At 46.7% G+C, this 20,227-nt stretch overlaps 1 protein-coding gene across 1 annotated transcript in view; it reads left to right on the forward strand.

Annotated features, from left to right (window-relative positions):
• capn1b (calpain 1, (mu/I) large subunit b) overlaps positions 1 to 19,899 on the forward strand; it is a 26,341-nt gene extending 6,442 nt beyond the window's left edge. The window contains exons 6-22 of the mRNA XM_079687902.1: positions 3,540 to 3,708; positions 4,761 to 4,844; positions 4,987 to 5,072; positions 7,235 to 7,309; positions 8,669 to 8,829; positions 10,062 to 10,225; positions 10,531 to 10,542; positions 13,881 to 14,092; positions 14,280 to 14,319; positions 14,612 to 14,677; positions 16,316 to 16,373; positions 16,516 to 16,580; positions 17,861 to 17,929; positions 18,471 to 18,549; positions 19,276 to 19,389; positions 19,572 to 19,630; positions 19,764 to 19,899. Of these exons, the coding sequence (XP_079544028.1) occupies positions 3,540 to 3,708; positions 4,761 to 4,844; positions 4,987 to 5,072; positions 7,235 to 7,309; positions 8,669 to 8,829; positions 10,062 to 10,225; positions 10,531 to 10,542; positions 13,881 to 14,092; positions 14,280 to 14,319; positions 14,612 to 14,677; positions 16,316 to 16,373; positions 16,516 to 16,580; positions 17,861 to 17,929; positions 18,471 to 18,549; positions 19,276 to 19,389; positions 19,572 to 19,630; positions 19,764 to 19,790 (1,540 nt within the window). The 3' untranslated portion in view covers positions 19,791 to 19,899. The remainder of the gene's footprint in view (positions 1 to 3,539; positions 3,709 to 4,760; positions 4,845 to 4,986; positions 5,073 to 7,234; positions 7,310 to 8,668; positions 8,830 to 10,061; positions 10,226 to 10,530; positions 10,543 to 13,880; positions 14,093 to 14,279; positions 14,320 to 14,611; positions 14,678 to 16,315; positions 16,374 to 16,515; positions 16,581 to 17,860; positions 17,930 to 18,470; positions 18,550 to 19,275; positions 19,390 to 19,571; positions 19,631 to 19,763) is intronic.
• The last annotated feature ends 328 nt before the right edge of the window (positions 19,900 to 20,227 follow it).

Consider the following 20,227-nt stretch of genomic DNA (forward strand, 5'->3'; position numbering starts at 1 on the left):
GTACACTATATCCTGTGTGTTTCCTCTCTATATCCTGTGTGTTTCCTCTCTATTTCCTGTGTGTTTCCTCTCTATATCCTGTGTGTTTCCTGTGTGTTTCCTCTCTATATCCTGTGTGTTTCCTCTCTATATCCTGTGTGTTTCCTCTCTATATCCTGTGTGTTTCCTGTGTGTTTCCTCTCTATATCCTGTGTGTTTCCTGTGTGTTTCCTCTCTATATCCTGTGTGTTTCCTCTCTATATCCTGTGTGTTTCCTCTCTATATCCTGTGTGTTTCCTCTCTATATCCTGTGTGTTTCCTCTCTATATCCTGTGTGTTTCCTCTCTATATCCTGTGTGTTTCCTCTCTCTATCCTGTGTGTTTCCTCTCTCTATCCTGTGTGTTTCCTCTCTATATCCTGTGTGTTTCCTCTCTATATCCTGTGTGTTTCCTCTCTATATCCTGTGTGTTTCCTCTCTATATCCTGTGTGTTTCCTCTCTATATCCTGTGTGTTTCCTGTGTGTTTCCTCTCTATATCCTGTGTGTTTCCTCTCTATATCCTGTGTGTTTCCTCTCTCTATCCTGTGTGTTTCCTCTCTATATCCTGTGTGTTTCCTGTGTGTTTCCTCTCTATATCCTGTGTGTTTCCTCTCTATATCCTGTGTGTTTCCTCTCTATATCCTGTGTGTTTCCTCTCTATATCCTGTGTGTTTCCTCTCTATATCCTGTGTGTTTCCTCTCTATATCCTGTGTGTTTCCTCTCTATCCTGTGTGTTTCCTCTCTATATCCTGTGTGTTTCCTCTCTATATCCTGTGTGTTTCCTCTCTATATCCTGTGTGTTTCCTCTCTATCCTGTGTGTTTCCTCTCTATATCCTGTGTGTTTCCTCTCTATATCCTGTGTGTTTCCTCTCTATATCCTGTGTGTTTCCTCTCTATATCCTGTGTGTTTCCTCTCTATATCCTGTGTGTTTCCTCTCTATATCCTGTGTGTTTCCTCTCTATCCTGTGTGTTTCCTCTCTATATCCTGTGTGTTTCCTCTCTATCCTGTGTGTTTCCTCTCTATATCCTGTGTGTTTCCTCTCTATATCCTGTGTGTTTCCTCTCTATATCCTGTGTGTTTCCTCTCTATCCTGTGTGTTTCCTCTCTATATCCTGTGTGTTTCCTCTCTATATCCTGTGTGTTTCCTCTCTATATCCTGTGTGTTTCCTCTCTATCCTGTGTGTTTCCTCTCTATATCCTGTGTGTTTCCTCTCTATATCCTGTGTGTTTCCTCTCTATATCCTGTGTGTTTCCTCTCTATATCCTGTGTGTTTCCTCTCTATATCCTGTGTGTTTCCTGTGTGTTTCCTCTCTATATCCTGTGTGTTTCCTCTCTATATCCTGTGTGTTTCCTCTCTATATCCTGTGTGTTTCCTCTCTATATCCTGTGTGTTTCCTCTCTATATCCTGTGTGTTTCCTCTCTATATCCTGTGTGTTTCCTCTCTATATCCTGTGTGTTTCCTCTCTATATCCTGTGTGTTTCCTCTCTATATCCTGTGTGTTTCCTCTCTCTATCCTGTGTGTTTCCTCTCTATATCCTGTGTGTTTCCTCTCTATATCCATCCTGTGTGTTTCCTCTCTATATCCTGTGTGTTTCCTCTCTATATCCTGTGTGTTTCCTCTCTATATCCTGTGTGTTTCCTCTCTATATCCTGTGTGTTTCCTCTCTATATCCATCCTGTGTGTTTCCTCTCTATATCCTGTGTGTTTCCTCTCTATATCCTGTGTGTTTCCTCTCTCTATCCTGTGTGTTTCCTCTCTATATCCATCCTGTGTGTTTCCTCTCTATATCCTGTGTGTTTCCTCTCTATATCCTGTGTGTTTCCTCTCTATATCCATCCTGTGTGTTTCCTCTCTATATCCTGTGTGTTTCCTCTCTATATCCTGTGTGTTTCCTCTCTCTATCCTGTGTGTTTCCTCTCTATATCCATCCTGTGTGTTTCCTCTCTATATCCTGTGTGTTTCCTCTCTATATCCTGTGTGTTTCCTCTCTATATCCTGTGTGTTTCCTCTCTATATCCTGTGTGTTTCCTGTGTGTTTCCTCTCTATATCCTGTGTGTTTCCTGTGTGTTTCCTCTCTATATCCTGTGTGTTTCCTCTCTATATCCTGTGTGTTTCCTCTCTATATCCTGTGTGTTTCCTCTCTATATCCTGTGTGTTTCCTCTCTATATCCTGTGTGTTTCCTCTCTATCCTGTGTGTTTCCTCTCTATATCCTGTGTGTTTCCTGTGTGTTTCCTCTCTCTATCCTGTGTGTTTCCTCTCTCTATCCTGTGTGTTTCCTCTCTATATCCTGTGTGTTTCCTCTCTCTATCCTGTGTGTTTCCTCTCTATATCCTGTGTGTTTCCTGTGTGTTTCCTCTCTATATCCTGTGTGTTTCCTGTGTGTTTCCTCTCTATATCCTGTGTGTTTCCTCTCTATATCCTGTGTGTTTCCTCTCTATATCCTGTGTGTTTCCTCTCTATATCCTGTGTGTTTCCTCTCTATATCCTGTGTGTTTCCTCTCTATATCCTGTGTGTTTCCTCTCTATCCTGTGTGTTTCCTCTCTATATCCTGTGTGTTTCCTGTGTGTTTCCTCTCTCTATCCTGTGTGTTTCCTCTCTCTATCCTGTGTGTTTCCTCTCTCTATCCTGTGTGTTTCCTGTGTGTTTCCTCTCTATATCCTGTGTGTTTCCTCTCTCTATCCTGTGTGTTTCCTCTCTCTATCCTGTGTGTTTCCTCTCTCTATCCTGTGTGTTTCCTCTCTATATCCTGTGTGTTTCCTGTGTGTTTCCTCTCTATATCCTGTGTGTTTCCTGTGTGTTTCCTCTCTATATCCTGTGTGTTTCCTGTGTGTTTCCTCTCTATATCCTGTGTGTTTCCTCTCTATATCCTGTGTGTTTCCTGTGTGTTTCCTCTCTATATCCTGTGTGTTTCCTCTCTATATCCTGTGTGTTTCCTGTGTGTTTCCTCTCTATATCCTGTGTGTTTCCTGTGTGTTTCCTCTCTATATCCTGTGTGTTTCCTCTCTATATCCTGTGTGTTTCCTGTGTGTTTCCTCTCTATATCCTGTGTGTTTCCTGTGTGTTTCCTCTCTATATCCTGTGTGTTTCCTGTGTGTTTCCTCTCTATATCCTGTGTGTTTCCTCTCTATATCCTGTGTGTTTCCTGTGTGTTTCCTCTCTATATCCTGTGTGTTTCCTCTCTATATCCTGTGTGTTTCCTCTCTATATCCTGTGTGTTTCCTGTGTGTTTCCTCTCTATATCCTGTGTGTTTCCTGTGTGTTTCCTCTCTATATCCTGTGTGTTTCCTGTGTGTTTCCTCTCTATATCCTGTGTGTTTCCTGTGTGTTTCCTCTCTATATCCTGTGTGTTTCCTGTGTGTTTCCTCTCTATATCCTGTGTGTTTCCTGTGTGTTTCCTCTCTATATCCTGTGTGTTTCCTGTGTGTTTCCTGTGTGTTTCCTCTCTATATCCTGTGTGTTTCCTGTGTGTTTCCTCTCTATATCCTGTGTGTTTCCTGTGTGTTCTCAGGCTGTGTGGGTCCTACGAGGCTCTCTCCGGCGGCAGCACTTCTGAGGGTTTTGAGGATTTCACCGGCGGAGTGTGTGAGAGCTTCGATCTGAAGAAAGCTCCTCAGGGACTTCAGAGGATCATCGGCCGGGCGCTGAGCCGAGGCTCGCTGCTCGGCTGCTCCATCGACGTCAGTCTGCAGCAGTGGTTCTCAAACTTTTCAGCCCCCCCCTTTGGAGAAAATAAAAAGTCGGGACCCCCCAACACGTTGCACTCTCTCTCTCTTCTCTCTCTCGCTCGCGTACGCACACAACATGGCTCGTTCCACACACAGAGCCGAGCTTTAATGAAACACAGAGACCCAGACGTAATAGCACTGTATCATATTATTTTCAAATCAATCATTTTCAAACCATTTTTCCACCTGGCCTCTCGCTCCCCGTCATGCCTCTGCGCCCCCCACTTTGAGAAACACTGGTCTACAGAGACATATTGATTTATATATTTATACTTCCTGTTTAGAGTGTGTGTTAATGAGGACCTGAAGAAGTGTGGCGCCCCGTGTGAGGCTCTTTGGATCAGCAGCTAACAGAACGCTAATGTTATGCTAACAGAACGCTAATGCTACGCTAACAGAAAACTAATGTTATGCTAACAGAACGCTAATGCTACGCTAACAGAACGCTAATGTTACGCTAACAGAACGCTACGCTAACAGAATGCTACGCTAACAGAACGCTAATGTTATGATAACAGAATGCTAATGTTAAGCTAACAGAACGCTAATGTTACGCTAACAGAATGCTAATGTTAAGCTAACAGAACGCTAATGTTACGCTAACAGAATGCTATGCTACCAGAACGCTTATGTTACGCTAACAGAACGCTAATGTTACGCTAACAGAACGCTAACAGACCGCTAATGTTACTCTAACAGAACGCTAATGTTATGCTAACAGAATGTTACGTTAACAGAACGCTAATGTTACTCTAACAGAATGTTACGCAAACAGAACGCTAATGTTACGCTAACAGAATGTTACGTTAACAGAACGCTAATGTTACTCTAACAGAATGCTAATGTTACGATAATAGAATGTTACGCTAACAGAACGCTAATGTTACTCTAACAGAATGCTAATGTCACGCTAACAGAATGTTACGTTAACAGAACGCTAATGTTACGCTAACAGAATGTTACGTTAACAGAACGCTAATGTTACTCTAATATAACTCCCTCAGATCAGCAGTGCTGTGGACATGGAAGCTGTGACCTTCAGGAAGCTGGTGAAAGGTCACGCCTACTCTGTGACGTCCCTCAGACAGGTGAGTCACACACACACACACACACACACACACGCACGAACACACACACACACACACACACACACACACACACACACACACACACACACACACACATACACACACACACACACACACTCGCACACCCTCTGTTTCCTGTCAGGTGGAGTACCGAGGTCGTCAGGAGATTCTGATCCGGATCAGGAACCCCTGGGGACAGGTGGAGTGGACCGGAGCCTGGAGTGACAGGTGTGTGTGTGTGTGTGTGTGTGTGTGTGTGTGTGTGTGTGTGTGTGTGTGTGTGTGTGTGTGTGTGTGTGTGTGTGTGTGTGTGTTAGGGGTTTCACAACTACCAATATTTACTCGTCGACAAGTTTTTCAAAATAGTAGTCGACTAGTCGAGTATAGTTGTTACGTCATAATAAAGACATACAAAGAGAGGTGTAAAACTATATTTTGTATTGCAATGCATACAGTTACGTTAAACACTGTAAGAAAGAAGCATTTTCATTTGGGTTACATGGCTGATTAAATTAGAAACAGTAACTGGACTCACCAAATCTACTGCAAAAACTCTGTTAAAAACCTGTTAAGCCCCGAGCCTGTTTTTCAGGTCTCAGGCTCCAAAATGACATTCCCAGAACAAATGACCATATCTTCCCTAAAAGGGTTACATTAATAATCTTTTTTCTCAAAGTAATGATAAACCTGTGAGTTGGATGTTGAAAAGCCAGTATCAATATAGATGTTTTTATTTTAAAGAAAATTCAGATTGAACATAGTAAAAAACTGTAAATTATAGTGTCCGTCCAAAAATATGTTTTTACTTAGAGTGAAAGCTAACCTTGGATGATGGGTTAGTAGACTAAAAGCTTTAGGAATCCAAAGTACAACATATAATAAGTACCCTGTATCAAGATTGATGCAAAACAAGTGACATTTTACCTTTTTAGACAGATCTAGCAAAACTCCACCTCTGAGGTGATTTGGGTGGAAATGGGGAATTTACCGGTTCTCTGGAACCCATTGGTCGATTTTGGTGTTTGACATCTCTTTCTGACCGTTAGAGCCAATAGAATCGAAGGGAGATTTCCCCAGACACACACATGGTAAAACAAAAAGGTGGGGGCTTTGCGCACGCAGTTTTGAACCAGAGTGAAGCTATCTCTCGCTCTGACATCTGGAAACGGAAAAGCAGGTTTATTGCTTATGGATTATCAGAAATCATTTCAAGGGGACACAGACACATTGGATTAACCTATGGATTAACTTCAGCAGTGTTTTTATCGTTTTAATGCCATTGAAGACCACTTTTGACCAGACTACGACACAGGTGAGCCATGTTAGCGTTTCTAGCTAACTAGCTCCACATGTTTTGATGTGTGTTCTTGTTATTATCTCCGAGAGTTCTTATCATTGAATGATAATGAGGGTACCCCTAAATTCTGTGTCCCCTCACGACGTGAAACGATGTGTTGGATGTGCAGCAAAGATAAATAATAAGGTTTTGTGAGTGAATTTCTGTGCAGTCATCTGTTAGCATTTTTCGCTCGTTGCTAATTCAGAGGCTCAGCGTTAGCATTGTGGGTTTTTTTTTTTTAAAGAAAATTAAAATGATCAGTTAGATGAGTTTCTACCCGTTACATGGACATTCATAGTTTATTAAATGAACATGCCCTCAGACGCTGTTTCCTGCAAGATGTTGCAGGAGGCCCCCGTTGCCGGGGTCTCTCGGGCTTAACAGGTTAAGAACATAAATGCAACGTAAATCCAGTGCGCATTGCGCAACACTTTACTCGCTGTCACTGTCCTCCTCGATAACGACGTCCACCCTTCCAGGTTTTTCGGTTTGCGTTAAGGAAGACCAAAGCATCAACATGTGAGGGAAGGAGGCTTGACCGCTGTCGGGTGCCATTGTTGCCTGCCAGGGAAAACATCCGTTCACTTGTGGTGCTGGTGTAGCCAGCTAGCTCCTGGAAAAATTGGCTAAACGGGGGGATCCATTGTGGGGATATGGGGTGTCTGCTGGCAGTAATCCCGTAGCTCATCCGCGACGCTGTTGACCCGTGTTTTCTTGTTGCTCTCAAAAGGAGGTCCAAACAGCTGTTCAAAGAGGGGGTGCTTGTGGAGCACGCTGGAGAACTTTTAGCGCCGGAGCTAAAACTGAAACTGTAGAGTGCATAGGTGCGGCGCATTTACGCATAAAGTGAGTTTTAATCTGTATTTTGTTGTTTTAAGAGTGTTCAAAATGTTTCACAATGTGTGTGCGTGTGTGTGTGTGCGTGTGTGTGTGTGCGTGTGCGTGTGCGTGTGCGTGTGCGTGTGCGTGTGCGTGTGTGTGTGTGTGTGTGTGTGTGTGTGTGTGTGTGTGTGTGTGTGTGTGTGTGTGTGTGTGTGTGTGTGTGTTTCAGCTCCTCTGAGTGGAGCAGCGTTGATTCTGCAGAGAAAGATGAGCTGCTCTGTCAGATGGAGGACGGAGAGTTCTGGTAGGTAGAGCTGATCCCAGGTCAGCCTGAACCAGAACTCACTATAATAGGAGAGTCTTCAGTCTAAAGCAGCAGAACTGGGAGCTGGTCCCAGGTCAGTCTGAACCAGAACTCACTATAATAGGAGAGTCTTCAGTCTAAAGCAGCAGAACTGGGAGCTGGTCCCAGGTCAGTCTGAACCAGCCCTCACTGTAAGAGGAGAGTCTTCAGTCTATACTGTAGAGTGGCGAAGTCACGCCCACTTACTTCCGCATCATGGGACCTTATTCCGAAAAAATAATACATTGAAGTCAATGGAGAGAGAAAACGTATCTTTTGATCCCGTTTGAATTGTGCCATGAATTACACATATGTTGTTTGTCAATCTTAAAAAATCATTTCCATGTCAAAAAATTAAAAGTTTGTCTTAAAACTGTTGAAATATAAGACTATGAAAAATACGCAACTAGAAAGACTACAAATCCCAGAGTCGCGTAAGTGCTGTCATAACTGATGTATTCCCTCCAGATAGCTAAAAATACATTTACTTACTTTAACAAGATGCCTGTGTGCTTTGTACCAGGTTGTTATCATACCAGTAACAGTACCTCTTGCTCGTTCTCAACTAAAACAAAACACGAGAGTGTACCTTGTTAGCTAAAGTTAGCTAGCTGACATTAACGTTACACATTACACTCGTGTTACTCACCGAAACCTTGTAAAGCCGGTCCCGCATGCTGGCTCTTACGGAACCGACTAACTCCCCTTTTTCGTATCCACAGCTCTCAACATGCCCAGACTTGGAGTGATTTTCACCTCTTTTAATACTTTTCGCCTCATTCTGAAAGAAAGAGGTGAAATATACCAACGTGACGGCCATCTTGGTGTTGGTGACGTGTGCAAGACCAGAGTTGTAGTTCATTGAGCGCTTCACACAAAGAAATGTGTAACTTCACAGTTTTACGACATTTTTTTTTTTTTGACTTACAAAATTATCTTTTAAATTGACAAACATCATGTGTGTAATTCGTGGCACAATTCAAACGGGACCGAAAGATAATCTTTCTCTCCCCATTGACTTCAATACATTATTTTTCCGATATAAGGTCCCATGGAGGTCCACCGGAAGGGGAGGAACTTCGCCACTCTTTAGCAGCAGAACTAGGAGCTGGTCCCAGGTCAGTCTGAACCCTCACTATAAGAGGAGAGTCTTCAGTCTATAGCAGCAGAACTAGGAGCTGGTCCCAGGTCAGTCTGAACCATAGGGTCTGAACCCTCACTATAAGAGGAGAGTCTTCAGTCTATAGCAGCAGAACTAGGAGCTGGTCCCAGGTCAGTCTAAACCCTCACTATAACCTTTTCTCTCTGTCTGTGGTTCAGGATGTCCTTCCAGGAGTTCCTGCGTCAGTTTTCCCGTCTGGAGATATGTAACCTGACGCCAGACGCTCTCAGCTCGGAAGCTTCTAGCAGCTGGAGCTGCTCTCTGTTCAAGGGGGGCTGGAGGAGGGGCAGCACCGCGGGGGGGTGCAGGAACCATCCCAGTGAGGAGCCTTTATCATGAGTCCTAAACCTGACATGAGTCAGCATTATGAGTCCTGAACCCTGACCTGAGTCAGCATTATGAGTCCTGAACCCTGACCTGAGTCAGCATTATGAGTCCTGAACCCTGAGTCAGCATTATGAGTCCTGAACCCTGAGTCAGCATTATGAGTCCTGAACCCTGAGTCAGCATTATGAGTCCTGAACCCTGACCTGAGTCAGCATTATGAGTCCTGAACCCTGAGTCAGCATTATGAGTCCTGAACCCTGAGTCAGCATTATGAGTCCTGAACCCTGAGTCAGCATTATGAGTCCTGAACACTGAGTCAGCATTATGAGTCCTGAACCCTGAGTCAGCATTATGAGTCCTGAACCCTGAGTCAGCACTATGAGTCATGAACCCTGAGTCAGCATTATGAGTCCTGAACCCTGAGTCAGCATTATGAGTCCTGAACCCTGAGTCAGCATTATGAGTCCTGAACCCTGAGTCAGCATTATGAGTCCTGAACCCTGAGTCAGCATTATGAGTCCTGAACCCTGAGTCAGCATTATGAGTCCTGAACCCTGACATGAGTCAGCATTATGAGTCCTGAACCCTGAGTCAGCATTATGAGTCCTGAACCCTGAGTCAGCATTATGAGTCCTGAACCCTGAGTCAGCATTATGAGTCCTGAACCCTGAGTCAGCATTATGAGTCCTGAACCCTGAGTCATTATTATGAGTCCTGAACCCTGACCTGAGTCAGCATTATGAGTCCTGAACCCTGAGTCAGCATGATGAGTCCTGAACCCTGAGTCAGCATGATGAGTCCTGAACCCTGAGTCAGCATTATGAGTCCTGAACCCTGACCTGAGTCAGCATTATGAGTCCTGAACCCTGAGTCAGCATTATGAGTCCTGAACCCTGACCTGAGTCAGCATTATGAGTCCTGAACCCTGAGTCAGCATTATGAGTCCTGAACCCTGAGTCAGCATCATGAGTCCTGAACCCTGAGTCAGCATTATGAGTCCTGAACCCTGACCTGAGTCAGCATCATGAGTCCTGAACCCTGACCTGAGTCAGCATCATGAGTCCTGAACCCTGACCTGAGTCAGCATTTCACATAATTTAAAGATGAATAAAAGTAACCCACCGTTTAATTTCCCAAAAAATATAATAAAAGTGCAGTAGAAAATGTTAACTACCTGAGCCAGCATATAGAAACTACATTACCCATGATGCTCTGCCCCTGCAGACACGTTCTGGACCAACCCTCAGTTCAAGGTGTGTCTGCTGGAGGACGACGACGACCCTGAGGACGAGGAGAAGGCCTGCAGCCTTCTGGTGGCTCTGATGCAGAAGGACCGGCGCCGCCGCCTCGGAGTGGACACGCACACCATCGGGTTCGCTGTGTACCAGGTACCGCTCAGATCTGATGTAGCATCCCCTTAGCTAGCACGTTAGCATGTGATCAGTAACGTGAGTCTCCAGGTACCACTCAGATCTGATGTAGCATCCCCTTAGCTAGCACGTTAGCATGTGATCAGTAACGTGAGTGTCCAGGTACCACTCAGATCTGATGTAGCATCCCCTTAGCTAGCACGTTAGCATGTGATCAGTAACGTGAGTCTCCAGGTACCACTCAGATCTGATGTAGCATCCCCTTAGCTAGCACGTTAGAATGTGATCAGTAACGTGAGTCTCTGTTGTGTTTCCCCTCACAGATCCCTGAGGAGGTGAGTCAGTCTTCAGTTGATCAGATTCATCTTTATCGTTGTCTCAGTGTTACCCCGTCTGTTACGCCGCCTGTAACCCATCACAGCAGCTCCATGTGGAACATCAACAGACACACATCAACACATGAGAAACAAACAACAACATGGAACATCACAGCAGGATCAGTGAGAGCTGCTCAAAGAGCCTTCAGCGTGCATCTGATCTGTAGCTCTGTGTTCACTGAGAGGACTGGAGCACAGAGGATGCTTCAGGCTGGAGCACAGAGGATGCTTCAGGCTGACTGGAGCACAGAGGATGCTTCAGACTGTCTGGAGCACAGAGGATCCTTCAGGCTGTCTGGAGCACAGAGGATGCTTCAGGCTGTCTGGAGCAAAGAGGATCCTTCAGGCTGTCTGGAGCACAGAGGATGCTTCAGTCTGGAGCACAGAGGATGCTTCAGGCTGTCTGGAGCACAGAGGATGCTTCAGGCTGACTGGAGCACAGAGGATGCTTCAGGCTGTCTGGAGCACAGAGGATGCTTCAGGCTGGAGCACAGAGGATGCTTCAGACTGTCTGGAGCACAGAGGAGGCTTCAGGCTGTCTGGAGCACAGAGGATGCTTCAGGCTGTCTGGAGCACAGAGGATGCTTCAGGCTGTCTGGAGCACAGAGGATGCTTCAGACTGTCTGGAGCACAGAGGATGCTTGAGGCTGTCTGGAGCACAGAGGATGCTTCAGGCTGACTGGAGCACAGAGGATGCTTCAGTCTGACTGGAGCACAGAGGATGCTTCAGACTGTCTGGAGCACAGAGGATGCTTCAGTCTGGAGCACAGAGGATGCTTCAGGCTGACTGGAGCACAGAGGATGCTTCAGTCTGGAGCACAGAGGATGCTTCAGGCTGGAGCACAGAGGATGCTTCAGTCTGGAGCACAGAGGATGCTTCAGGCTGACTGGAGCACAGAGGATGCTTCAGACTGACTGGAGCACAGAGGATGCTTCAGGCTGACTGGAGCACAGAGGATGCTTCAGTCTGGAGCACAGAGGATGCTTCAGGCTGGAGCACAGAGGATGCTTCAGTCTGGAGCACAGAGGATGCTTCAGACTGACTGGAGCACAGAGGATGCCTCAGTCTGGAGCACAGAGGATGCTTCAGGCTGGAGCACAGAGGATGCTTCAGGCTGTCTGGAGCACAGAGGATGCTTCAGACTGTCTGGAGCACAGAGGATGCTTCAGTCTGGAGCACAGAGGATGCTTCAGGCTGTCTGGAGCACAGAGGATGCTTCAGTCTGGAGCACAGAGGATGCTTCAGGCTGTCTGGAGCACAGAGGATGCTTCAGACTGTCTGGAGCACACAGGATGCTTCAGTCTGGAGCACAGAGGATGCTTCAGGCTGACTGGAGCACAGAGGATGCTTCAGGCTGTCTGGAGCACAGAGGATGCTTCAGACTGTCTGGAGCACAGAGGATGCTTCAGTCTGGAGCACAGAGGATGCTTCAGACTGTCTGGAGCACAGAGGATGCTTCAGACTGTCTGGAGCACAGAGGATGCTTCAGGCTGTCTGGAGCACAGAGGATGCTTCAGGCTGAAGCACAGAGGATGCTTCAGGCTGTCTGGAGCACAGAGGATGCTTCAGGCTGTCTGGAGCACAGAGGATGCTTCAGACTGTCTGGAGCACAGAGGATGCTTCAGTCTGGAGCACAGAGGATGCTTCAGTCTGGAGCACAGAGGATGCTTCAGGCTGTCTGGAGCACAGAGGATGCTTCAGACTGTCTGGAGCACAGAGGATGCTTCAGGCTGTCTGGAGCACAGAGGATGCTTCAGGCTGTCTGGAGCACAGAGGATGCTTCAGACTGGAGCACAGAGGATGCTTCAGGCTGTCTGGAGCACAGAGGATGCTTCAGGCTGTCTGGAGCACAGAGGATGCTTCAGACTGGAGCACAGAGGATGCTTCAGGCTGTCTGAAGCACAGAGGATGCTTCAGGCTGTCTGGAGCACAGAGGATGCTTCAGACTGTCTGGAGCACAGAGGATGCTTCAGGCTGTCTGGAGCACAGAGGATGCTTCAGGCTGAAGCACAGAGGATGCTTCAGGCTGTCTGGAGCACAGAGGATGCTTCAGGCTGTCTGGAGCACAGAGGATGCTTCAGACTGTCTGGAGCACAGAGGATGCTTCAGTCTGGAGCACAGAGGATGCTTCAGTCTGGAGCACAGAGGATGCTTCAGGCTGTCTGGAGCACAGAGGATGCTTCAGACTGTCTGGAGCACAGAGGATGCTTCAGGCTGTCTGGAGCACAGAGGATGCTTCAGGCTGTCTGGAGCACAGAGGATGCTTCAGACTGGAGCACAGAGGATGCTTCAGACTGTCTGGAGCACAGAGGAAGCTTCAGACTGTCTGGAGCACAGAGGATGCTTCAGGCTGTCTGGAGCACAGAAGATGCTTCAGACTGTCTGGAGCACAGAGGATGCTTCAGACTGTCTGGAGCACAGAGGATGCTTCAGACTGTCTGGAGCACAGAGGATGCTTCAGGCTGTCTGGAGCACAGAGGATGCTTCAGGCTGTCTGGAGCACAGAGGATGCTTCAGACTGGCTGGAGCACAGAGGATGCTTCAGGCTGTCTGGAGCACAGAGGATGCTTCAGGCTGTCTGGAGCACAGAGGATGCTTCAGTCTGGAGCACAGAGGATGCTTCAGGCTGGCTGGAGCACAGAGGATGCTTCAGGCTGTCTGGAGCACAGAGGATGCTTCAGGCTGTCTGGAGCACAGAGGATGCTTCAGACTGTCTGGAGCACAGAGGATGCTTCAGGCTGGAGCACAGAGGATGCTTCAGGCTGTCTGGAGCACAGAGGATGCTTCAGGCTGGAGCACAGAGGATGCTTCAGGCTGTCTGGAGCAGAGAGGATGCTTCAGGCTGGAGCACAGAGGATGCTTCAGACTGACTGGAGCACAGAGGATGCTTCAGGCTGACTGGAGCACAGAGGATGCTTCAGGCTGTCTGGAGCACAGAGGATGCTTCAGGCTGGAGCACAGAGGATGCTTCAGGCTGACTGGAGCACAGAGGATGCTTCAGGCTGTCTGGAGCACAGAGGATGCTTCAGGCTGACTGGAGCACAGAGGATGCTTCAGGCTGGAGCACAGAGGATGCTTTAGGCTGACTGGAGCACAGAGGATGCTTCAGGCTGTCTGGAGCACAGAGGATGCTTCAGGCTGACTGGAGCACAGAGGATGCTTTAGGCTGACTTTATTGAATCTCCATCAGATGGTAGCAGTTCATATTCTCTGTTCAGAGCATGCTTTGAGTCCCAGGTGATGCTGTTGCACAGGTTATTAGGTTGTTATGGTAACCCGTCTGTCCCTCCGTCAGTTGTCCGGCTGTCCCAGCGTCCACATGAAGAAGGACTTCTTCCTGCGCCACTCGTCCTGCGCTCGCTCTGAAACCTTCATCAACCTGAGAGAGGTGAGCGCTAGGCTCCGCCTCCCGCCAGGTGAGTACCTGGTGGTGCCGTCCACCTTCGAGCCGTCACAGGAGGCCGACTTCGTGCTGAGGGTCTTCACGGAGAGAAGAGCCGACACAACGTGAGTCTCTACAGATCTCTGATGGTTATCAAACACTATAGGGAGATATCAACGTGTGTGTGTGTGTGTGTGTGTGTGTGTGTGTGTGTGTGTGTGTGTGTGTGTGTGTGTGTGTGTGTGTGTGTGTGTGTGTGTGTGTGTGTGTGTGTGTGTGTGTGTGTGTGTGTGTGTGTGTGTGTGTCTTCAGGGAGATGGACGACAATGTGGAGGCTAACTTAGAAGAAGAGGTAACAAATGTTTTTCTTTAATTACGTTAATTTGCTCACTGTGTTCATCACGTTGTGTTTCATTTGGATACAGAATCCACAATTTTCAGATTGTAAAATAAAACCCTATTTCTTATAATATAATTCCTGTTTCCTGTTTCCTTTTTCATGCTTCCTGCTTCCTGTTTCCTGCTGCCTGCTTCCTGCTTCCTGCTTCCTGCATCCTGCTTCCTGCTGCCTGCTTCTTATTTCCTGCTTCCTGTTTCCTGCTTCCTGCTTCCTGTTTCCTGTTACTTGTTCTTCCTCTCTACAGGTGTCGATCTCGGAGGACAACGTTGATGATTCCTTCAGGTCGATGTTTGCTCAGCTGTCCGGAGACGTGAGTCTGAAACTTCCTGTTTACTGAGGAGTACTGAAGAGTACTGAGGAGTACTGAGGAGTACTGAAGAGTACTGAAGAGTACTGACGGGTACTGACGGGTACTGACGAGTACTGACGGGTACTGACGAGTACTGACAGGTACTGACGAGTACTGACAGGTACTGACGGGTACTGACGAGTACTGATTGAGCCTTTTCTTATCAAGCTCCACATTTGAGAAATCAGCCTCCAGTTTGTGTTCGGACGGCAGACACCCTATCCGTTTTTAAGAGTGCGCTTAAGACCTTCCTTTTTGATAAAGCTTATAGTTAGGGCTGATTAGATTCAGCCCCTAGTTTTGCTGATATAGGCTTAGTTTGTCGGGGGACATCTTACTTCTTCCTTCTCTCTGTCTATACCTGTGTACTCTCATGTTCCCATTAACCCAGCTTCCCCAAATTTCTTTTTGGTGTATATATACGCCGGGATCTTGAGTCGTGGCTGATCCTGTTGCTGCGGTCCTGAGTCCTGGATTGCTCTCCCTGAGGTTTCTCCATGTTCCCCTTTAAACTGTGGGCTTTTCTCCGGAAGTTTTTCCTTGTACGATGTGAGGGTCTAAGGACAGAGGGTCTAAGGACAGAGGGTCTGATGACAGAGGGTCTAAGGACAGAGGGTGTCGTATTGTCATACTGATATTCTGTACTAACCGTGAAGCCCACTGAGACAAATGTAACATTTGTGATATTGGGCTATATAAATAAACATTGATTGATTGATTGATTGATTGATTGATACTGACGGGTACTGGCGAGTATTAACGGGTACTGACGGATACTGACGGGTAATGACGAGTACCGACGGGTACTGACGAGTATTAACGGGTACTGAAGAGTACTGACGAGTACTGACGAGTATTGGCGGGTACTGACGGGTACTGACGAGTACTGACGAGTATTGGCGGGTACTGACGGGTACTGACGGGTACTGACGAGTCCTCAAGTGTACTGACGAGTACTGACGGGTACTGACGGGTACTGACAAGTTCTGACTAGTAATCATGGGTACTGATGGGTACTGTCAAGTTCTGACTAGTGATGACGGGTACTAACGGGTACTGACGGGTACTGACGAGTACTGACAAGTTCTAACTAGTAATCACGGGTACTGATGGGTACTGACGAGTACTCACGGGTACTGACGTGTACTGACGAGTACTAACAAGTACTGATGGGTACTGACGAGTACTAACGAGTACTGATGGGTACTGACGGGTACTGACGAGTAATGACGAGTACTAACGAGTACTGATGGGTACTGACGGGTACTGACGAGTGCTGATGAGTACTAACGAGTACTGACGAGTACCATCGAGTACTGATGGGTACTGACGGGTAATGACGGGTACTCGTCAGTACATCATAATATATTTAGTCTTCAGCGTGTCGGTGTGAAAGGTTGGATGTGAAAAATCTAAATATTAGTTTCTTCATTTAGTTTTGCTACTTCCTGTGAAGGTGATTTGAGCTTCGGCAGGAATCTCTCAGGTTTCACTCAGAGATGAACTGATGAGACAAGAGGTGAAATTGTTACTTCCTGTTTGATGATGATGATGATGATGAAAGTCTCCATAATGTTGAAATGATAATAAATATTTCAGGACATGGAGATCTCAGTGCGAGAGCTGAGGACCATCCTGAACCAAGTCGTGTCCAAACGTGAGTCCTCAGGAGCTGTAAGATGTGTTCTTACAACGCTAACAGGGATATTATAAACAACACGAGTCCTCCTCTAAATATGATTAGGATATATGTTCTTGATTTATAAACTCAGCTGTGTTCTTCTTCTGTGGTTCCTCAGACAGAGACCTGCAGACGGACGGCTTCAGCAGCGAGTCGTGCAGTGCCATGGTCAGCCTCATGGACGTATCCTCCCACAGGAAGTTACTGGTTTACACAAGAGCTACTGGTTTACACAGGAAGTTACTGGTTTACACAGGAAGCTACTGGTTTACACAGGAAGTAATAAACAGGAAGTTACTGGTTTACACAGGAAGCTACTGGTTCACACAGGAAGCTACTGGTTTACACAGGAAGCTACTGGTTTACACAGGAAGTAATAAACAGGAAGTTACTGGTTTACACAGGAAGCTACTGGTTCACACAGGAAGCTACTGGTTCACACAGGAAGTTACTGGTTTACACAGGAAGTTACTGGTTTACACAGGAAGTTACTGGTTTTCACAGGAAGTTACTGGTTTAAACTGGAAGCTACTGGTTTACACAGGAAGTTACTGGTTTAAACTGGAAGTTACTGGTTCACACAGGAAGCTACTGGTTCACACAGGAAGTTACTGGTTTACACAGGAAGCTACTGGTTCACACAGGAAGTTACTGGTTTAAACTGGAAGTTACTGGTTCACACAGGAAGTTACTGGTTTACACAGGAAGCTACTGGTTTACACAGAAAGTTACTGGTTTACACAGGAGCTACTGGTTTACACAGGAAGCTACTAGTTTCCACAGGAAGTTACTGGTTTCCACAGGAAGTTACTGGTTTTCACAGGAAGTTACTGGTTTAAACTGGAAGCTACTGGTTTACACAGGAAGTTACTGGTTTAAACTGGAAGTTACTGGTTCACACAGGAAGCTACTGGTTCACACAGGAAGTTACTGGTTTACACAGGAAGCTACTGGTTCACACAGGAAGGTACTGGTTTAAACTGGAAGTTACTGGTTCACACAGGAAGTTACTGGTTCACACAGGAAGTTACTGGTTTACACAGGAGCTACTGGTTTACACAGGAAGCTACTGGTTTACACAGGAAGCTACTGGTTTACACAGGAAGCTACTGGTTCGCACGGGAAGCTACTGGTTTACACAGGAAGCTACTGGTTTACACGGGAAGCTACTGGTTTACACAGGAAGTTACTGGTTCGCACGGGAAGCTACTGGTTTACACAGGAAGCTACTGGTTTACACAGGAAGCTACTGGTTTACACAGGAAGCTACTGGTTTACACAGGAAGCTACTGGTTTACACGGGAAGTTACTGGTCTTCACACAGGAAGCTACTGGTTCACACCGGAAGCTACTGGTTTAAACTGGAGGTTATGTGTTTACACCACTCTTTGTGGTTCCGCTGGTTCTGCTGTGTGTTCTTCGTGTGTTCACAGGAAAAAGATTGGACCTTAACTCCAGATCAGAAAGACGGCAGCTTCCGCCTCGGCCTTCTGGAATTCCAGATCCTCTGGAACAAGATCCGAAAGTGGCTGGTAGGTTCTGCAGAGGAACCGTTCTAGAGTTCTGTATCAGGCTCAGAGGAAGAACCGTTCTAGAGTTCTGTATCAGCTTCAGAGCAGGAACCGTACTAGAGTTCTGTATCAGGTTCAGAGGGAGAACCGTTCTAGAGTTCTGCATCAAGTTCAGAGCAGGAACCGTTCTAGAGTTCTGTATCAGGTTCAGAGCAGGAACCATATTAGAGTTCTGTATCAGGTTCAGAGCAGGAACCGTTCTAGAGTTCTGTATCAGGTTCAGAGGGGGAACCGTTCTAGAGTTCTGTATCAGGTTCAGAGCAGGAACCGTATTAGAGTTCTGTATCAGGTTCAGAGCAGGAACCGTTCTAGAGTTCTGTATCAGGTTCAGAGGGGGAACCGTTCTAGAGTTCTGTATCAGGTTCAGAGCAGGAACCGTATTAGAGTTCTGTATCAGGTTCAGAGCAGGAACCGTTCTAGAGTTCTGTATCAGGTTCAGAGGGAGAACCGTTTTAGAGTTCTGTATCAGGTTCTGAGTTCTTGTGAACATATTTCTCTGCAGGGAATCTTCCAGGACTTTGATCTGGATAAATCTGGATGCATAAGTTCCTACGAGATGCGGCTGGCTCTGGAGAACGCAGGTGAGTCTCTTTGAGTCTCTTTGAGTGTCTTTGAGTCTCACAAGTCTCTTTGAGTGTCTTTGAGTCTCATTGAGTCTCACGAGTCTCTTTGAGTCTCTTTGAGTCTCACAAGTCTCTTTGAGTCTCATTGAGTCTCACGAGTCTCTTTGAGTCTCTTTGAGTCTCACAAGTCTCTTTGAGTGTCTTTGAGTCTCATTGAGTCTCAAGAGTCTCTTTGAGTCTCTTTGAGTCTCACAAGTCTCTTTGAGTGTCTTTGAGTGTGTTTGAGTCTCATCGAGTCTCATTGAGTCTCTTTGAGTCCCATGAGTCTCTTTGAGTCTCTTTGAGTCTCTTTGAGTCTCACGAGTCTCTTTGAGTGTCTTTGAGTCTCATTGAGTCTCTCTGAGTCTCACGAGTCTCTTTGAGTCTCATTGAGTCTCTTTGAGTCCCACGAGTCTCTTTGTGTCTCATTGAGTCTCTTTGAGTCCCACGAGTCTCTTTGAGTCTCTTTGAGTCTCATTGAGTCTCTTTGAGTCTCACAAGTCTCTTTGAGTCTCACAAGTCTCTTTGAGTCTCACAAGTCTCACGAGTCTCACAAGTTTCACGAGTCTCTTTGAGTCTCTTTGAGTCTCTTCTCTTTGAGTCTCACGAGTCTCTTTGAGTCTTGCTGATGATCTAGTGGCGTTGTCCACAGGAAGTAGTCCTCCCCCATGTTTTGAATGACCTTTATTGACCCTGTGTCCGCAGGCTTCAAACTGAACAGCCAGCAGCACCAGATGCTGGTCGCTCGATACGCCGACAGCGAGGTCATCGACTTCGACAACTTCACCTGCTGCCTGGTCAAACTGGAGGCCATGTTCAGTACGTTCACGCATCACCAACACAAACAACACTAATATAATTCAGTGACAGAGCATCACCCTGCAGAACCACACATTCTACTTTGATGAGGCTTGTCCGACAGATACTGGCTTTATATTCAAGTTTGAATCTGAAACAAGGAGTCCTGCTGAGTCTTCTTCTTCTTCTGTGGTGTTTCTCAGGAGCGTTCCAGGCGCTGGATGGAGGCGGGACAGGAAGTGTGGAGCTGAGCCTCTCCGAGGTGAAAACTGTTATATTTTCACTCTGATATTTTATTAAATTATTTTATTTTAAAATGTTGATCCATAATAAATACAGCAATTCACATATTTGTACAGTCACACAGAATGAGTAACAGCTGCTCTCCTCCTCAGTGGCTCTGCATCAACATGAGCGGCTGAACATCCACACAGGAGGGAGGAACTGCAGGAATACTGTGGGAATACTGCAGGGATACTGTGGGGATACTGTGGGAATACTGTGGGGATACTGTGGGGATACTGTGGGGATACTGTGGGGATACTGCGGGGGTACTGCGGGGATACTGTGGGGATACTGTGGGAATACTGTGGGGGTACTGCGGGGATACTGTGGGAATACTGCGGGGATACTGTGGGGATACTGTGGGGATACTGTGGGGATACTGTGGGAATACTGTGGGGATACTGTGGGGATACTGTGGGGATACTGCGGGGATACTGTGGGGATACTGTGGGGATACTGCGGGGATACTGTGGGAATACTGTGGGGATACTGTGGGGATACTGTGGGGATACTGCGGGGATACTGTGGGGATACTGTGGGGATACTGCGGGGATACTGTGGGAATACTGTGGGG

Source organism: Notothenia rossii (assembly GCF_949606895.1).
Source record: "Notothenia rossii genome assembly, chromosome: 1".
NCBI classification, from domain to species: Eukaryota; Metazoa; Chordata; class Actinopteri; order Perciformes; family Nototheniidae; genus Notothenia; species Notothenia rossii.